The 20,923-nt window shown below is 35.8% G+C and overlaps 1 protein-coding gene across 1 annotated transcript in view; it reads left to right on the top strand.

Annotated features, from left to right (window-relative positions):
* The window catches only part of FAF1 (Fas associated factor 1), a 174,620-nt gene that overhangs the window by 48,051 nt on the left and 105,646 nt on the right, over positions 1 to 20,923 (top strand). The window contains exon 7 of the mRNA XM_059822201.1: positions 3,537 to 3,642. Coding sequence (XP_059678184.1) covers positions 3,537 to 3,642 — 106 coding nt within the window. The remainder of the gene's footprint in view (positions 1 to 3,536; positions 3,643 to 20,923) is intronic.

Raw genomic sequence — 20,923 nt, 5'->3', positions numbered from 1 at the left:
TGGTCCACCACTGAGGTTTCTGGGCATTGTGATAATGCCAATAACCAATGCTATATAGGCAATCCATATGAAATCCTAAACTGGTCCAAGTCTCTCTTGCTAGAACTGGTCAGAGCAATGACTGTGCTCAGGTCTATTATCTTTTGTCTGTTCTTGGACTTCTTTTTTGGGTGTAGGCAGAGTTCCTCTAATGGAAGATTGGTGCCCAAAAATACCATCAAGTTCCCTTGCCTCCTTTGCTGAATAGTGAATATATAACCATTCAGTTGAGGGGAAGAAAAAAGTAATGGCAATATATAATCTATCAGCAAATGCTTTTGAAAGCTAGGGTTTGCAGTAGGGGGGAAATGGTGCTGATAAGAGTGGCCTACTTTAATCCTGTTTCTAGAACTTGATTTTCTTTTCCCACTAATTAATTCTCAGATTAATTAAATTCTGTTAGCACTGATTAAAAAAAAAAAAATCTGTCTTGACTTTAATGGGACCTGGGGTTTGGCCCTAATTTTTTTTTTTCATTTGTTTTTTTGTTGTCTTTTAATGCAGATGTTTCATTTGGAAGATTGTAGTCAACTGATAACATTTGCAGGAATATGAAACTGCTGCAAACACTGAAGCTAAAATTTTAGAAATGTGCATTGTGTTCAAAGTCAGTCTTCTCAATATAGTTATGTGCACCTAAACAGAAATAAAAGTAAGCTTCAGCGTACTGTCAATGAGAAGTCTCCTTTAAATACGCTTATTTTGTACATTTGGTCATAGCCTTAATGGCTGAAAATACAATTTTGGGGCAAGGTGTGTTTTGGAAGCCAAGTTCTACTGGCATAAATAATTTGGGGTAATCTACAACCCTCCCATTGCTGGAGGAAATGAGTATGGGAGGTGACTGACATAGCTGGTTGTCCAGCTGTGTGTTCAAATCAACCCCATCCCGCAGAGGAGTGTTGGTACACGTAGGAAGTCATTGGCACAAACTGTGCATCAGACGTGCCACCAATTCCTCCTTCCATTGACTTTCTAATGTATGTGGTCCAGGTTTTATGGCTGTCAGACCATAGGAGATTTTGATATAGGAGCTCAAAGGACTGGATCAGTTGACCACTGCATTTCTGTGTAAGCAGAAGTAATGTTCCTCATTATATTCTTTTTCTGAAGAAAAGGTGAATAATTAACCATGCACTTTAATTGCTAACACTTTCAAAACCAATTTTTTCCTCATTTCTTCAGTTTTTTTTTTTTTTTAGCCAGCTTAAGTTTCAGCCTCCTCTTCGACTGTAATTGGCTATGAATATGTACTGAGAAAATGCTTTTTAACAACGTTCGGCTTGTGTTGTTTAGAAATCCAAAAAGTAGAGGTGTCAAAATTGTTAGTTAATTCAAAAATTGAAGATTTAATTTTAAGGCACTTCATTTAAATTAACTGTGTTTGAAGAGTATTTTTTGCTTTTCTAAATACTACTATCGCATCTAGATGAAATAGAGAAGTGGAAAACCTTTTCTATGAACAGATGTTTTTTATTAGCATGCAGTATTTTGGATAGTACTGAAGTGTGTGTATCACGCATACCTTTAGAGACTGAGGGTTTGAGCAAACTAGCCTGCTTCATTCTCTGTTTACCTCAATTACAGAATGAAAATGTGAGTCAAGTTATCGGTTAGCATCTACAGATTTTCGGATAGAGTAAAAAATAGCTGTAATAGATTGTGTGATTCTGTATGGAATCCAGAGCCATTCACATACGCTGTAATTAATGTTTTCAGAGCAACTGAATATATTTGCTGAAAACAAATAAAAAAAATCAGAATCTGAAAAAGCACAGCAGGATATTTTAGTTGCTACTGAACGTTTGCCAAAAGAAAATATGGTTATGGCGATGCTGAACTTATTCTTAACAATCAGATTAGAATTACCTTTGAAAATAGGCATACAACTTTTCAGGACTTTTTTTTTTTTTCTTTTTTTTTTTCTCTCTCTCTTTTGAAGGGCTGTTAAGTATTTTAAATTTTTTTAGGCCTTTTCTTACAAGATTTTGCGACAAGTGCAGCTAACTTCATGTTCAGCATAGATGACTGACTTCAGTTACATTTGTAGTGTCTCTCATACACTTGATCATACCTAGCATTGTCAATAAGTTAAATTTATCTTCCATATTACAACACCATAAAAGGCGAGAAATAGCACTTTGTGATTTTTGTTTTGTAGTATGTGATTATTATGTTTAAGATGTCACAGAATCCAAATTAAGTTGCTGAGTGAAGGTATTTTTGTAAGGTAATTTTTCTTGAGATGTTAAAGCAAATTGTGCATCTCTTGCTAAAGCATCCAGTGAGTATTGCATGGGTTCCTTAGCATCTGAGCAGCAAAACTGCAGCTCTGTAATTCCAGTGGAAGAAAAAACGAACAAATCAGGACTCTAATCTAGCAGTCTTTCTTGCCTTCTTGTATCTTAAGATACAGCTGCGCTCATCTGCATACAGAATTTGTCCTTTATTGCTAAGAGGAATGGCATGTTGAAGTGTCATGGAACAGTGAAGATGTGAAGGAAAAAAACCCCAGTCTGTCATTCTTTTAAGAGTGTGTGATAAGAAAAAAAAGAATCAGATAAGCCCAATTTAATTCCATATGCCACTGAACAGGTTAAGTCTGCTTAAATATTGTTTAGAAATCCAAGCTATGTTACAATGTTGCTGCAGTTTTGTAGCCTATATAAGATTGTAATTGCTATGTCTTTAACAGAAGTCCTGCCTTCTATTTTGTAAAGTAGATAGCCGCATAATTTTGTACCTAATTAAGCAAACAGGATGCCTTTTTAACATCCACATGTTTTGTTACCAGGAAAATCACAAAAAACCACCAAGTTTGTGACAACATGACATCATGAACATATAGTTGGCCTGTTGAATCTGTATTTTAAGATTATTTTTTTTTTTAAATTCATGGGATTAAAGTTATTTTAATGTAAATTTAAAACAATTTGAGCAGAACTAACTTTTCTAAATGCTCAATACCCACATGAGAAATTTTGCTGTGGTTAGTTTTCCAGTTCTAATTAGCTGGGTTTATGTGCTTTGAATGAAACTAAGCGGAAGAATTTCCGTTTGGTTTATGCTTCAGGTAACCCTAGAGAAGTGAGAGCATGCTTTGCCTTGTTCTACTTACCATCCGTTTTTAATGTGCACTGTAGCTTGATAGTTTGTCTGGTCATCAATATGCTTACAAGCCTGGTATTAATGGCATTATGAGTGCTAAATATACCCGATGTTTGTGAAGATAATGTGACTCTCTTGATTTTAAGAATACTTAACATTAGAAGAGCTTTAAAGGCTGTAGCTACCTTATTAAGGAAGGAGTTCAGGAATGGCCTTTGGTCATTCCCAGCATGCTTCCTTGCGTTTAAGAGTGAAAAGAGAGATGATAATGTTGTGCCTGGACTTGTCCATGTAGAGTTTAGGGTACCCTGGGGTTTTTGCATCTAACTGTAAAACAAGCTATAACATGCTTATCCCTGATTTTGTTGTTTTTCTTTCAACCATTTCAGGGCCCTGCAGGAGTCATTAAATCAAAACTTCATGCTGATAGTCACCCATCGAGAAGTCCAGCGGGAGTACAACCTCAACTTCTCAGGAAGCAGTACCATTCAGGAGGTGAGTGCTGTTTCACAGCTGAAGAATAAATGTAGCTCATTATAGCTCTGTTAAAGAGGGTTTACATGGTCTTGATGGATATTCCTTTATTTTATTAGTCTTTTCCTGGTTTAATCAACTGGATCACCAAGATTGCTGTAATTTGATGAAAGAACTTGGCCTCAAAAAGGTTTTCTATGAAATTATACAGAAAAAATGGGTTTTTTTGCATTGTAGTAGCAAAATGTATAAACAGTGTTTATTGAGTTATTCTAGAGTGATGAGGAGAGGCAGTTATTCAAATTACACTTTATCTTTAAGCCCCTTGAAGCTCCCTCTGTCTTCCCTTCTTCTAACCAGCTCCATCTCCATTTTGTAGGCACCTCTACCATTACCAGTTGCTATCGTAGTGCTGTAATTCTTACTGCCTTGGTAGCCAAATAGTTTTGTGTATAATGGACGTCACTGCCATTCTGTAGAATGGCCAGCAAGGGGTGGTATTGTAGAGAACTTCGTCAGAATTAAGTCCTATAGGAACAAATATCTCTAATATGACTCTGGACTCTCTGAATGTAGAACAAGCAATCCTTGCATATTTTCAAAACTCCTTTCTAAAGCCAAAGGTTGTTGTCTAGTGCTCCATGGTAGGTCTAATGCTAGATGTTTTGGATGTTATTTTCTATATAACCCACTAACTTCTGGAAACGTGACAAACAATCTAGAAATGTGAATCTTCAGAATTCACATTACAAAATATTAAGATTAAATGTTTGCTTTTCAAATTAGATGTGTGTTTGCTATTGGTCTGACACTTCTCTCAGTCTTTTAGGGTTGAACAGATTTTACTGAAGTTTTTCATGTCACATGCTGACATTGTAGACAGAATTATTTTAAGTTCTGTAATATTAGCTATCGGAGCAATATCTCATACAACAATGAAAAATGATCATTAACTGTTTTCATTGTGAATCCTATTATTCTTAGGATCTAAATTCTGATCTTTCCCCTGTGTGAAAGCCTGTTTTTAAACCTATAAGTTCTGGGTGTTTTTTTAATACTATAAACAAACATACATAGTTGCATCAGTTTGTTTTCTGACTTTTTACAATTAAAAATAATTTGAATATTTATGGAAATAAATGATGGGAATATTTGGTTTTAATTTTAAAATTGTGAGATTCTAAAAGAAAACACATACATACATATTGTCTGTTTTTTATCTGTGCTATATCAACTACTACTTTGCTGGTGGGTCTTATCCGGCTTAAAGTAACCGGAAAGCTGTGACAGTGCATGGGAATCTAGGCTGCCTTTATATGCACTGAAGTTTTCTTGTTTGTTGGTAATGGCAGGCTACAGTCAGCATGTTAACATATAAAGTCCATGTAATTTAAAAGTCAGTTATGATTTTTCCCCATTAAACAACCAAAATCCAAAAAAAACCTACCACCCCATAACCAGCATGAGTGTCAAACCTTTCTTTGCCTTTCTGGCTTGTGTTTAAGTATTACATCCAATAGAGTGTATAAAATTATGAAGACAGTTTCAGAGGCTAAAATGAAAAGAGAATTCCGGACCTTCTTGTGCAGCTGATGCTGAACAGGTGAATATGTCTGTCTGTGCAAAGTCTCACGGAAGTCACTGGGGATTTGGCTGAGGTAAAAGGGTTGGTGAACATTTGTCTAATTATAGAAAACAAGCACTGTTTTGTATGTTAACTCCCTAATGGCTTTTTAATTTAATTTTTTTTTTCTTTTAGCATAGAGTGAGCATTGTAACAGATGACTGATGCATCCTAGTTAGTCTGTGCGATTTGGAGGAATCGGTGATGTCTTGTCTTCTTTCTCTTCTCTTCTCTCCCCTGTCTCTCTCCTCTCCAGGGACAGTTAGAGATGATTTTTTTTTCCCTTCACTGTCTTGTTCACACTTTAACAAATTAATAGTTTACTTTCCTTCTGATATACTTTTGTAGTGGGGAAGAGCTCTACGCGAGCTGCAGTTGCCAACCAGCAGAGGGCAGGGAGGACTATTCAATTATTGCCTACAAGTGCCGTTCAGTGTTTTCAAATTAGCTTCTGGTATATTAACAAAAAGGAGTATAATGGCCAAGTTATTGTTTGATTTACAGATAATTGGCATATTGCAGGGAGGAGACTTAATTTCACCCTTTTAAATTAAACAGGGAGATTTAAAAAGACATAAAATATTCATTAATGTTCAGTGATTATAAAGCAGTGGCATATATTTATTCTACCTTTATTACTGTTTCGATGGGAAAATACTGCAAATATTTCAGAAATCGACTTGGCCATACTGACAAGTTGAAATGTTTAAGCAGTGTTAATGCAATCTACTCACACGTTATATCCTATGCAGAAAGATTCAAAATGACTACATCAATTATTAAAAGAAATATTTAAAATTCTATAAATGTTCTACTGCTTGCCACAGTTGGGTGCAACTGTCTCTCCAGGGCTAGTTGTTTAGTTTGTTGTTATTAGTGCTACGAATTTTAAGGAATAGATATTTTTTCCAACTGTGTCAAAAAAACCCCAACAACCGACCACACCAAAAACTCAACCCCACCAGCCTTTCAAAATTGTCATAAATATTTTGCAATGGATTAAATGCAAAATCCAGTGAGCTCTCAGCTGTGCTTTCCTAAACTACTGTTGCTTCAGTTCTGTTGTCTTTTTTTATTGTTTAGGATGCTTGTTTAATAGTAAATGATATTTGGAGGAATTGTTATTTCAAAGAAATCTTGCTGTTTAATGGGGAAACAATCTGACAGAAAATTCTCTGAGAGAAGCCTGAAGCCTTAGTGCTCATGTCTGCTTCCACAATTTCTTGCGCATTAATTCAATAGTTGGCTTTTGGATAGTACTTGACAATGCTTTTTTTTTTTAACATGCTTTATCTACATCTTCAACTGTTTACATATTAAGATTTAATTTCTCAGCTTAAAAAATATAAGTTACATTCAGTTATATTGATGTGGAATTATAAGCCTATAGGAAATCTTCAGAAATGAAATAAAAAATTAAATCGAACTTGTTCAAGGTTCTGGATATTGGATTTTTTCTTTTTTTTTTTTTTTTGTGAATTAGGCAGGGGAGTTGTTAACTTGGAAAGTTAATGATAACATGTTGGCCTAAATTGCAAATTAATCTGTGTCACAGGTTTCTGACATCTGTTTGTTCTTGTAAAATTGCAGTATTAAATTAATTCTGAGCAGATACTGTTCTGGGAAATATCATGATTACTTTTTTCCATGATCCGCATTTTAAAGTGGAAATTAGTAGTTTTGTGCCAGTTTGGAGACTGTAAATTAATACATTTCCAATATATTGTATGGTTAAATAAGGATAATTCTAACAAATTGAACTCCTAATACTTACAAGACTAAAAGGAGTTTTCTGTCTGAATACTTGCTCTTTATTCTGCTGAGATAATTTGTAGAGGCTATCCATAATTGGAGTGAGAGAATTTTTAAATTGTGATTTGAGAAGCTATGTGCTAAATTATTACAAGATATTGCCACATTCAGCATCATTTGTTTTCTGTCTATTCTTACAAACTTGTTCTCATTTAGAAATGAATGTTTCTACTACTTATTTTTGCAAGTTGTAGTTACATTATTTGACGGAGACAAAGGACAGCCCTTTTCAAAGGGAGGAATATTTAAATGTTTCGTGGAAAGCAAGTTTGTGTTCTCATCCCAGAACAGACAAACTAATTTGTGAAAAACTTTTTGAATTTGAGTTCTTGTCGCAATAGCATGCTTCAGACTTTTTGTTGTTTTAGTCAGTGACATAGGAAAAAAAACCCAAAAATTTTAACAAACTGGGTAAGTCCGTTAAAAGCAAGGAGTTTGTTTTACTGTTGGTATAGACTTTGAAGCCTTTTTGTGATTCCTGTGTGCAGGATTACAGAAGTATCCGGTGTACACAAGCTGTGGCTGCTAAAGGGTGGACGAGTTAAACATGCAGAAACCTCAGGCCTTACTTTGTAACTGCTGGAGATTCCAGTTGAGAATACTAGCTAAAGCATGTACTGGGCACTATAATTCCTAGTAAAACATAAAATCTGTGCAAACAATGCAGAGAAGATAGGTCCCTAAATACTGGCTGCCTCTGCATAGCTGCATCTGCTCTTTAGTCCGTTCCTTTAGCCAATAACCTCATCGGAGGCTACTGCTTAGCATCCCTGTCACCTGTGATAGGTAATGTATTTGTTCTTTGTTCCCTATAGACTTACTGGCTAAGGTGGAATACGAAAAGCAATGTATCCAATAGTACTCCAGGCAGGAGGAGGAACTATTTGTGCATACAACTGCTTGGGCTGAGATAAACTATAAATTCTTTGTTGACAGTCCCTAATGACAGTTTGAAGTCTTTGTACTGAATTTCTTAAAACTTTTTTGATAAGTGGATGAATGTAAAACAAGGTACAAAGACGCCATTTATAAACCCACAGGCAGAAACTTTATTTAAAAGGCCTATATATATATAAATATAGGTAAGCAGATTAATTACCTTCAGCATGCAGAAAAATAATCCAGCTGAAGGTCTTGCACCTTTTTCAGCTCTGATTTTTGGTATCTGTACAAAATACTTTCAAGCCAATTGTTGTTCAGTGAGATCATCCACAGTAAAGGTCAGACATTGGCATGAGGACACGAAATGTGTATATAAATACTGTTGTTCTTTTTAACGTTATAGCTAAGTAATTACAATAAAATACATAGCCAAATGTGGTACATACATTAACAGTTTCAGAAACAGTTGTGTTATATTTTCACGTTTTTGCTTGCTTCAAAATTGTTAAAAACTATTCTTATGCTAATAAAAATCAGTAACTAACACTTTGTAGTATTTAATAGGTGCTCAAACATTCTACACTATTGTTCAATTGTTCTCTTAGTATCAGAGAAGCTAGTAAAAGACATTGTTGCTATACTGATTGTACTCAAGAGAAGTATATTCTTGTGAAATTTGAACATTTTGTTTGCTTTTTAAAGAAATCTGTCATGTAAGTATTATATTCAATTTATAGTGAGTCCTAACAACCATATACATAATTTAAACACCTATCACTGTCATAGCCTCAGTGTTCTATAGTGGTAAATAAGTACCAGCTAGCAAGCTAGGTTTTGACTTTTTAAACAGGGAGAGAAAAATCTGGTTTTATAAAGCTAAATCAACTTCTTGATTTGTTTTTTTGCCTTTCTTTTAAAGAAAACCAGCACATTGCTAAACTAAAATGTATTTGCTGAGAGAAATCCTAGATAAACTTTTTGTAAATGGTCATGCGTTAGGAATTATATGAAAAGACAGTTCCTTGGGAAATAAAGAGAAAATACCTTTTATGTACCTGTTCAAAGTGATAGCTTTATTAGGCACTTAAAATATCTTAATATCTGACTGTAGAGATCTGTTTCGAAGAGATCGTATTGTTAAAGGTATATAACCATTATTCTTTTTCTTCTTAGGCAACAGAAAAAGGAATAAGAGATAAAGCAAGGGCACTCTTTTACTTCTCTATTAATTATGAAGCTTAATATATTCCTGACAGAATATGTTTCATAACCTGTAATTTGGTTTTGGTGGGTTTGGACGTGCATATCATTAAAGAAACGATCTTCCGTTATCAAAAACCAGTAAACATGGACATTTTTATATGCAAGAAAAGGCAGAGAGTAAATAATTGCACTGGTGACCAATACTGTAATAATCCTGTTTTACAATATGCACTTGACAGGTTGTAATAGTGCTAATTGAAGAGACTAATTCACACTTGCTTCATTCTATTCAAAGGCAAAATCAGCAGCTTGTTTTGCTTTTGACCAGATGGTCCTGATGAACACCTACTGTGCACTTTAAGTGCTTTACTAGAATTACAAAGGCTGGGGGCTGCGTCCGACTCAAAATGATTTGAGAAGAGAAAAAAACCTCACTGCTCAATGGATTTGGTGCAACTAAATTAATTCTAGTGGACCCATTACACATTGAGCCCCCTTTTCAAAGTGCTGAGCCTCCTCGTTTGTTCTGTAGCAATGAGAAAGTGAAAGGCAGATTACTGCAAACAGAAATAAAAAAAAAGTGCTGTGAAAAGGAGAAAAGAGGCCTTGAAGCCTTTTCATATCATTTGGGTTTTTCAAGTGCGTTATTTTTGGGGAGGGTGGATGTATGAAAAGCCAACTGGAGTTTTTTTTGTTTTAAAGTGCGCTATTTAAGTACTATGAATATAAAAGCAAGAGCAACAGTTGACTGAGTTTACTGTGGTAAAGCTTTGTGTCCAAGGATGAATCAAATTCATTATAGTCAATGCTTTGTATTTTCATATGAATGTAGGGTTAGTTTCACAAGACTGTGTCTGTTTAGGATAATTATAATTTAATATTTTCCTTTCATAAAGTTATCACTGTAGATATCTAAAATTTGCTGAAAGCAAGGTTTTTTCTTGAATAAATTTAGAAGCACCCAGAGAGTTTAAAACTCCAAAGGAAGCTGTTTGATTTCCAAGGGAAGGCGAGGCATGTTCCAATAGCGTCAAAGCACAGATTATTATAACTAATTAGAAGTCACACATCTGTTAGCTTTCGATTCGTACAGCGCTTGTAGTTTTGTGTGTATGTTTATATCTCCCCTCTTCCTTTCTCTCGTTCTCTGTCTCTATTACACTCCATCCGTAAGCGTAGTTGGATTTGGGAGAAACTCTCAAAGGATAAGGATCAATTTATTGAAAGTAATGAGGAGTCATTGTTACAATTTTGGTTATGGGTTCGGCTCCGTAAATGCTCAGTCATGTGAGTTGTCCTTATTTTAGGAGTAATCACATTGAATTGAATGGCTTTGCTCATGTAATTTAAGGATGCTAAGGATTTTGGGGATCAAGACCTAATTTAAAACCCTGTATTTTTTAAAAACTGCAATTAAAACCATCACTTGCTATTCTGATTTTGAATATTTGCTATGTTTCACTTTTAGGGTGGAGAATTTTTATGCAAGGCTTCTATCATAATGCTGGCTATTAAAAAGGTGTTAGCGTGAAATGACAAGAAAACCTAAGCAGCTTTATGAACATATTAAACAGTTATGTCCCTAGTTCCTGTGCTGTTTAAAGTGGGAAAGCAATACTCTGTAGCTAAAAAGCATAGCACTGCCATCTGTATAAATTATATTTAGTTGAATCATAAATGAAAAATTTAAGTTAGCATTTTTTGCAATTAAAAAAAATTAATTTACAGCTTGCAAATTAAAGTGTACTAGAGCGTGCTTTAACCTTTCTATCCTGTGTTAACTATAATATGATCACGTCTATTATTGCATGATATACACTTATATTAAAAAAACCCAACAATCATTGAGTTGCTGATTTGTTTTCAAACAATGAAATTTATATTTGTGCAAATTATAGTAGGCACAGTGTTCTCTCATGTTTTCTCATCAAACAACCCAATTATACTTATAAATAGTGAGGTGCTAATGAACTGTTGTTCTGGAAAAGTTGTTGTGTGTGGTTTGTTGTTTTTTTTTTTTTTTTTAACTTGAGTAAGAAAGGAAACACTTCACAATTTTAGAGTGCTTGCTTGGTGAGAAAATATTTAAAAATATGGTACTTACGTAAATCACGGTGCTATCACTTTTAAATACACAACAGAAGCTAATCTAAAGACCCCATCAGTTCGTATGCAGTGCAGCTAGATACTTGACGTCGTAAATTGCTCACTTAATTGGGAACTGATGATTTACTTTTATTCATTGAGTTCCAGAAGTTTTTTCACTAAGAGTTTATATTTCAGTTTAAAGTTTATTAGTGCATTCGCTTAATAGAAAGAGGAATTTTTGTGGATAGTTGAGGTGATGAGGATATTTAACATGTAGTTTTGGAGATACAACACTGAAATGGTCAACGGTATCTTAACAGCAGTGTAATGATAGTGCTGCACTATATCGCTTTGTAATTACTATGCAAAGAAAATACTCAGTTCCCGTTTCAAATGTGAATTAATAATGTTTGTCCAGTCCATAATATCTTAGTGAAACAGTGCGCTATCTCTTTAGTAAACCTGTTTCTTAGGATTTTTCAGTTACGTTCCTATATCTGTGTAAAACATGAACTTGAAAAGTTATTCTTTTGTTTTTGTACCAAGAATCATGGGCATAAATTGAAGAGCCTTGCACTCATTTAAAGGATAAAATGGCCTCATAATCACCCTCAAGAAATCCCTGTTACTGTTTTTAAAAAGGGTTATAGAAGCTCTCGGCAAACATTGGCAATAAGTGGCAAAATTTATGCCTTGCTTTGTGATAGTTGCGTGACCAGACAGTGGGGTATAGGATTGTTTTAAGGTTTTTACAGCTGCAGGCAAAAAGCATCTGTTCCTAGAAAAGCCTTCATTGTTTAATTTTGACACTGACTTTTCCATGCTGCTTGTACCAGTCCCTGGATTAGGTGCCACTAAGATAAAATTTGTTTTAAGTTGCTCCCAAATGCAGCTGTCACGATACACGGCCTTGTAGCTTAGGCAAAGTAGACATAATCAAAACAAGCATTTTTGTAGGAGGTCATCTTGGTAGACTGAAAAAGCCGAGAGCAGGAATTTTGACAATATTGTATCTTGTGAGTAGCTAGGCTATTAGCTTTTGTGTTTGTTTAATAATTCTTCCGGTGATCACTAACTTATATGGCTATCTCAGAAACAATGAAAGGAAGGGATTTTTTTAAATTGCGTTGCTTTTCTTTTACATATACTTTATATTATATTTATTTTGATTGAGCAGTTACTGTGCTATTCAGTTACATACACTCTCTATATGTGTGTTTGTATCTCTCTATCCCTACAGTGAAATGGAATGATTCACAAAAATTAGGGAAAACTGACATTTTTGAAAGAGCTTCCATTTCTTTCCTTCAAAGTTTCCAGTGAATTAAAAATGAAAGAGCACTTCATTTTATGTATCCCAGAGTTGTGTTAATTTCTACCCAGCTGGTCTAAAATGATTGATACAAAGCCAAATTTGTGACTGCCTGCATTACAAAGTCTGTAATTTGCTAATGAATTACGATAATAATCTTTCATCATACATGAAAGATTTAGACAAACAATTTACTAACTATATAGTTTGATCACAATTTTTGGGTTTGTACCAAGCCTTGAATCTACTTTATATTTCCCTGCCCAGATTAGCAGACCAAAGTGAACTTATTCTTACCTTGTTTTGAAAGCAGTAATGCTGGAAGATATGTGGGGATGATGGTGGACAGCAGAAATGATATAAGCTTGTAAAACTCTGTATTTAACGTATATACAAATCAAACCACCCAGTTTCCAACTAGAGAAGCATCACAGTAGGTATGGCACAGGAAGTTGTTTGAGACTGCATCTACTGTTGTAGGGACATAGAAATAAATGAAAACAGGGTAGAGATGTTTCTCAAGTTAAACCTCCTCTGGGTATGGTGGAGGCAAACTATTTAAAGCATAGCTAGACAAAGGCATAGGAGCAAACTAGGCTTAAAAAAAATGGAAAAGAAAACCAAATCCTCCAGAAGAGGGGCAACTGCCACAAGATCCTGTCAGCCTGAGTGAAGTTTGTGGTTACCCTGCATATCATGTCAGCAAACAGCTGATCTTGAACACTCTAAGGACCTGCTGAGGACAATGTTCACAGAAGGACATGAGCACAGTGTAAGCAGGTGTCTTCCTATACAAAATCTGCTCATTTTTGGTCATCTCAGGGAGCGAATCATCCACCTTCTGACCAAAGGTTACTTCCCAGTTCTGCAGAACTTTCTTCTGTGTTGGATATTTTACTTTTCCAATAGTAAGCAACACAGGAAAAAGGAGAGGAGCTTTCTGTTCAATGCACTCTGACTTTTTTTTTGTGGGACATGGTTTAATGGGCATGGTGGTGTTAGTTGATGATTGGACTTGATGATCTTACAGGTCTTTTCTAACCTTAGTGATTCTGTGATTCTGTGACTTTTGTGTTTTGCAAATAGCTTCGATAATTTTTCTGCTCCCCTTGAGCTCAGTTTAGTGGATTGTAGTAGACATCATTTTTATGTCCACCCTAGAAAAACAACCAACCAAACAGAAAACCCCACAAGACCTAACACACATGTGCAGTGCTGCCATTATTGTTTGGATGAAACTGTTGACCTCAGTGGTTTCTGGCTTTATGTACTTCTCTTTGAACCATGAGTTACCTGAAACAGCTGGTTTTTCACCCCAAAACCACACACATATGACTGCCCCAAACAAAATCGCATTGACATTCCTGTGGCTACTATTACGTGAAGTATTGTTTGACTGGTAAAAAGGTAGAAAAAATAAAGAAACTAGGAGTAAGGTTAAATCAGGTTAAAAAGTCTTGAGTTTGGTTAGAAGAGGATATTTTTTTTTAGTCAATCTTCCCAGCTGATAGAAAGTGCAGAACAGTGCTGTAAAGACTTAATCTATTTTAATTCATTGTATTTTGGAAGAAAAAGAGATTATTAGAAAATCTTGATTTCCCTGCCCACCCCACCCCCCCCCCCCACCACCCCGTCACCTACAGAAACTCTCACAGACTGTGCCATATGCAACATAGAATACTGCTAATGTCAATTTGGGGATGATACTTCTGGAATTAAGATAATATAATACAACAATAGAAATTTTTGAGACGTCATTCATTTGTACATATGGCTTTGGAATGGGGAGAGGGGTTGAGAACAGCAGACATTCGGTGTACCAAAGACCTTAACTCTCACCACTCTTCTTCCTCCCCAGGAAGGTGATTTTATCTAATAGCTGTTACCTAGTATACCTAACATCTAGTAGCTCTCTTTGAAATTACGATGTTACTGTCATTTGAAAGTGTGGAAGAATATCTCAAGATCTTCACAATATTGGAAACAGATAAGCAATAAAAGAAAAAAGGGAAAGAGGAGTACAAAGAACACGGATTTCTTTTTCCTTACTACTTTTCTACAATTTGTCTAAAAGGAAGAGAGAGCCTCTTCCTACAAATCTATACTTACAAAATGACGGTAAGTCCGACTGCCTGGTATCACATGGCATAGCTGTACATACCTTACTCCAACCCCAACAAAGAGAAATGGAGAAAGGTATAATGAATCCGAAGAACTGATATAATTTCAGTCATTTCATTCACAGCATCAGGCCAAAAGGCAGCACCCCAAATATCTCTGCAATTTCTTTGAGGAGAAATAGAAAGACAAAGGTTTCATATTGTTCTCAAATTTATTTTACTAATTTCTGATGACAGGCTACCTTTTACTGAACTCAGCAACTCTAAAACAGTAACTCTTACGTAAGAAACATTGTGAGCTATGTTTGTGTCCCATTATTAGTTTCTCTGTAACTGTAAGCTGAATTTCAGTTCAACATCTCCCCTCTGTGTCTTGCATAAACTCCTGTTTGCACTAACCCACAAAAAGTTCCCCTTTTAAGACAAGAAGGACTTATTCCTGAATAATTCAAAAGCAGGGAGTGTAAGAAGCGCTTAGATTAATCTGGTTTGTGTGTTGACAATTTCACCTATAACAATCTCTTTCACCCACTCTGCTTAAAAGGTCTTGGCTCTTTTTTATTCTATGCATTGACATTGGGCTGGCAGAGAAAACACTAGACTGCAGCTGAGAACTATGACCACAGACCAGCCTAGGCCAGGACTAAGACAAACGAAATGGAGAAGCTCTGATGTTCACGAAAAGCAGCAACAGAACAGTGGAAAAGGTTACATTCTTGTAGTACAAAACAGTAAAGTGAAACCTCTCTCCCTGATACAAAAGGTAAACTGTCAAGTCAGGCAGGTCCACGTTAATATTTCAAGGCTGAGTCTTATGAGGCCAATGAAAAATATGGACGTTCTCTAGAGCATTCTGTGAGGTCTGGGTGGGATGAAAGTTTCTTTTTGGATGAACTAGGAGTAGCAGACTGAGATGAAACTTGAATTGCCATGGAGATGTCTTTACTCACCTCCTTAAATCTTCCCACAGAACAATAAGTTGTAGTTCACAGCTATGCCTACCTTAGCACGCGGGACAGTGCAATAGGAGGTCTGCATAGAAAACCAGTTACTGGTGAGGATCTAACATCCATGCTACTTATGTTTCTGGCATTCTACTAGCGACCGTTTCTAGTCTGGTCCTGTGGATTGAATGTTCTTTAGTCGTTGAAATTTTAAAATTGTACATCTTCTGTTTTAGTTTGATCCTAATGGTATTTGGTTTGCATGTTCCCAGACCGCACCATCATGCAAGCTTAAGTCCAGTAAGTTGGACAAGGGGCAGACTTAAGATCAGGAGTGCGTTTTTGAAGTGAAACACTAATGCAGTTCCATCTACGAGGACTGGATCTGCATCGGTCCTTTGGTGCAAAACAGTATTTTCAAATGTTACACCATTGGGAAACCTCCATTGTAGCAGAAACACTGCCATTTTTTAATAATTCTGTAAACAGAGGGGGTCAAATTCTTCTTGAATGGGAACAAATAAATGAAAGATTAAGTGCCAAGTGCACCTCCCGTGTGTTTTCAACTCACAGCCATGCAAAGAATCAACACGAGCCTTTTCAATACCCCAAAAGTTATAGTTTTTTCCTTTAGAGGAGTGCGTTAGCATTGTGTTTCATTCTGTTTTTTTCTTAAGATCAGTTTGAAGCGAGGAACAATAAAACTCTGAGATTAAAAGTTTCTTCTGAAACATAAATGGAAATGTTTTGAAGTAGAGGATAATTTTAGCATGCAGTCTGAAATAAGCATCTGTCTTCTCAAGACACTGGTATCAGAAGAGAACTGCAAATCCAATTTCAGTTCTCATTTTGTGTTTTTTGCCTTGTGTCAGTTTATAGGTCAGACCTAAGATCACTCAGTTTTGACTTACAAAATCTGACAGTCACCCATCTGTATTTTCTCCTCTGTAGGTCATTTTGCTTGTTTAGTAAACCATGTCTTTTTCTATTTTTTGCTCTTCTTTTTAAGAATTTGTTTTCTTCTGTTTCTTTTATTTTCTGTTAGTCCTCATACATGTTTTCTTTTTCACTGCTTTCTCATTCCTGCTTTTTATCTTCTGGTTTATTGACTCTTGCAGTTTTTAGTGGAAATCTTTTAAGAATTTCTTCATTGTCGCTAGTTTAAAAGAAATCAATATCACTTGTCTGGCTTAATTTTTCTAAATACTATTTTCTCCTTACAATGCAGAAAAACATACTGTAAATCAGAAACTTTTAAATTATTATGCTCTTTATACTTATTTTCTGCAATGTAGAGTGTTAAGTATGTTGAATTACACTTGAAAACTGTTCCCATGTGGAGGAAATTACAGAGTACAATGCTTGCCCATTAGCTTTTCAGAGACTGAACTTCCACTGACTATTATGTGAATATAAAATGGAGATTTTTTCTATCAACTAAAATGTTATTCTTGGTGTTAACTTCCATAGTTCAATAAAATTACACTTTTCTAGGATTTAGAAAAGAAGTGGTTTTACATTTTTGGTGTCTTTTTGTTGGTGTATATTTTATACACTGAATTTGCATAACTATGAGTTTCCTTGTGGTTCAGAGGAGGAGCTGTTAGTATGGATCTGCAAAACAGTTGTTTTATTAACATCTTCACAGGGCAAAACCAGACAGAATAGCTCAATATGTAAATGAGTGGCTTGTGATGCTATAACTTGTCAAATAACCACTGATGCAGTATAGCTGAGCAAACTGTTTCAGTGTGTGCATATACAGTAGGTATTTCTCTCCAAATTAATATTTGCATTTGAAATATGTGTGTAGTGCAAATACATGAGAAGTATATAACAATTAATAATATTTTGTGTTTGATGTTTACATATTATGTGCTCTGCATTTTAATTCTTAATGTTATCTGTTTCTTTAATCATCTTGAATTAGTGTTCAAAATGTATTGATTCAAAGGGATTTATTACTTAGTTATGAAGGTTTGATAGGCATTTATATCCTTGAAACAGATTGGGTTTGGTCAGTAGTTACGTGGCATTTATTGAGGTTTCTATTTTGTTCTTCAAAATCTCAGACCATTTTAAAACTTCCATGTCACCTTTATGAATGTTTCTGAGTTGTAGTGATGAGAAAAACTTACAGAATAGGACACGGCTTCAATAGTGTATTACAGCTTAGAACTGCATGGGTTTCAAATAAAGGTGTACTTCTAATCTGGTTTAGTTAAACCAACATGAACTGTTGTGTGAACATTCTTATTTATCTTAAGGGCAGCTTGTTCTACTCTAACATAAACAGAAGAGGAATAAGATGAGGCTAAGGCAAAGTGAGGCTTGTCCTTGGTGAGGTAAAAAGAATAATTTCAACCTGTATTAGTACATGACAAATAAATCATAGTAAACCCCTTGTATTTACAAAACACACAAAACCCTTTGGTTTCCCTCAACAGTCCCATCTTCACTATGCAAGCAAGTAGAGATTACAGGTTATACTAAAACCAGCCATACCGGCTGTAAAGTAATAAAGTAACACCAAGTACTGTAGTGCCAAATGTGGAACATGCAATAAACCTCATAACCATGCCCTTCTGTCAGTGCTCCTACCATCTTAGTACACTGAGCTTGAAGTTTTCCCTCTGAAGTGGCACATGTTCAAGTGTATAAATAAGGACTTTGATTTGAGGACCTTTTACAGTCTCTCTAGACTTTATGTAACAAAAAATTATTACCTTTATAATAACAGTGAGTAAAAAAAAAAAAAAAAAGCGGCATGTTCTTCAAGGTATTTAGTGTCCCCTCCTGGATTTCTTTCCATGATGACTCTCTTGTTCAGCCAAAAGGAGTCCTTGGACTTTGGTTGGTTTCACAGGAAAAAAAAAAAAGATTCTCAGACTTTTTTTAAAGCTCTTTCTCAATTCGCTGCATTTTTATTCTCCTGTTTGTGAATCATGACTAACCTGCTGTAATGCAGTTGGAATAAGGAAAAAAAGTCAGTTGTACTCTTTTCTTTGCTTGGCAATTCAAATGTAGTGTTACAGTAGAAATCACTAGAAAGTTTAGTGTTCATAGCGATCATAAATAACAGCTTGTATACACTTTCAATTTCTGTAAATGTGCTGTCTAGTTCTACCACTGTTAAAATGCTGACTTGGGTATTTTTTTTAAATTCTTTGTTCAGTTTAGTGATAAATGTCACTGTTATTGAATAAATGTGAAAATACTCTACCGTATCCTGAGGTTCCTGGTGTTTTGGAGGAGTTCAGTGTTGCAGCAGTTGTTCTGCGATCTTAGAGAATGGAGTGAGAGATGTGGAACGGTGTTTATGCAAAATCAAATTAGCTGTATTCCCAAAATGCACCTTAAAATAACTTATTTTTCTGGTTATTTTATAAAAAATTAAGACGTTGTAGCATCATAAATTTAGGGCCAATTCTGCCTTCCTGGCTGCTTGCACAGATCGGATGTTGCTCCAGCAAAACTGTCGGTGTCCTCTGGGAATTGTGTCCTGCTGCCCTCGTAGAGGTGTCCCCAGAGCTTGAGGGTGGGAGAGGGAGGAGGAGAGGATGAGCTGTTCTCAGGAGCCGTTTGCCCTTCGCCTTCTGTTTGCATCCTAGCTGGGAGTCAATGTCATTTTATAGCTGTGTTTAGCTCCCTGTCATCTTGCTCCCCTCTTCCTCCCCATGTGCTGCTTTGAAGGCAGCCCCCGGGGTCAGCGGGAGCCTGGCTTCTGCAGGAGCCAAGCCGCTGCTCGGAGAGGGAGCCCGAAAAGCAGTGCAGAAGCAGGAGCCAGGCAGACCTGTCAATGGCTTTTTTTCCCCCCAAGTGTTAATTGTGGTCACAAAAGTTAAGTGTTTCTGTAAAATTAACATCTTGGTATTATGTATTTATTTTCCACCATGTAGCTTCGATGTCAGGTTTACTCAGCAGACAAGTCAAAACAAGAGTATTTTTTCTAATTGCTGCTACAGCAAGTCTCAGCTTGGGATCTCAGAAAATCACAGTGTTCGTTCTGGTTAGCAGGTAATAGGAAACAATAAAGATTTAGGGTTCAGAATTTAATTGGCACTGATGTTGATGCAGGAAGAAAAACTGCATACAGTTTACTCTTGTGAAGCTTTATTGATTCTTTTTTAAAAGGAAAGCTCTGATGAAAGTAAAAAGAGGCGTTTAATTTGCAAGTATTTCTACACGGTTTTTATTCTGAAATGTGCTTTTCTATCCTTCTCTTCCTGCACAGTAAACATGCCATAAGATCTTCTGATTCAGAGACAGATACTGAAAAACAAAATTGTAACGTTGTCATTTCTACTGATTGTCTTGTCATTTGGATGATATTGGAGCTTTCTTACAGGTTAAATTTACATCTTTCTCAAGGCTAATGTCTGATGTGCATTTGTAAGTATTTTTAAGATAATGTGACATTAGTGTATCCTCAAAATCTCCATCCCAGATTCTAATCTTCTAGTGACCTTTTTCCAAGGATCAGATCTGGATTATCACTTGTGAAGAGGTGGTGATATGAACAGAAGCTTCCTGGTTTTCTGACATTACCTGTATACCAAAGTCTAGAAACAGAATCTTTCTTTGTCACTTATGCAAATGATCTTTTGAATTCCAGTGAGTAACTGAAGATATTTTTTCAAGTATAGATTGATTCCATGCTTTCAGAGTCTGCAACAAGGTCAAAAATATGCAGCAGAATGAACTGCAGATGCCTTTGAATGACTTCCTGCTCCCACGGCATCCTTGCAAACCATGATAGAGTCCTCAGGGTATCATCACTGGCAAAGCCACCCTAGATGGACCTGTATTCAATAGCTGGTATCTTAATCTCTACTTTCAAAACAGTTTTGAAGATTTTGGAAAGGACTGCCCTATTTCCCCTCCACTGTGATCTGTCCGTTTTCTCCATAGCTTTGGTGATAGATTACACATGTTTCTTCTGGTCTGGAATTACAATTTAAAATGCCTCTGTGACACCATTACCAGCAGCTCTTAGCTTTTTGTTGGCTTTCTGCCATCCCTGCAACCTTTTTTTCCTGCTGCTTTTCAGGAATTCGTTTTCACAAGACATCTGCAGGAAAGCCTTTTCTGGGTCTTCTAATCCATTGGGCTTTAATAATGGCCTCTTATTTCAAGGGAAGAGGATTTTACAGAAACTATTCCAAATATCTAAAATGAATACAAGATGAGAATACTTATCTTTAAAATAGGATATCTGAATGCCTTTATTTTCGCATTCATGTGGAGAGTTTTGATGTTACTGAGCTGGTTTTGCTGCTCGAGGAGGTCAGTCTGTGCCAGATTCCTGTCTGTACAT

Source organism: Gavia stellata, chromosome 10, assembly GCF_030936135.1.
Source record: "Gavia stellata isolate bGavSte3 chromosome 10, bGavSte3.hap2, whole genome shotgun sequence".
Classification (NCBI taxonomy): Eukaryota; Metazoa; Chordata; class Aves; order Gaviiformes; family Gaviidae; genus Gavia; species Gavia stellata.
The sequence above is the reverse complement of the archived record's forward strand: the minus strand, read 5'-3'. Positions and strand labels throughout refer to the sequence as shown.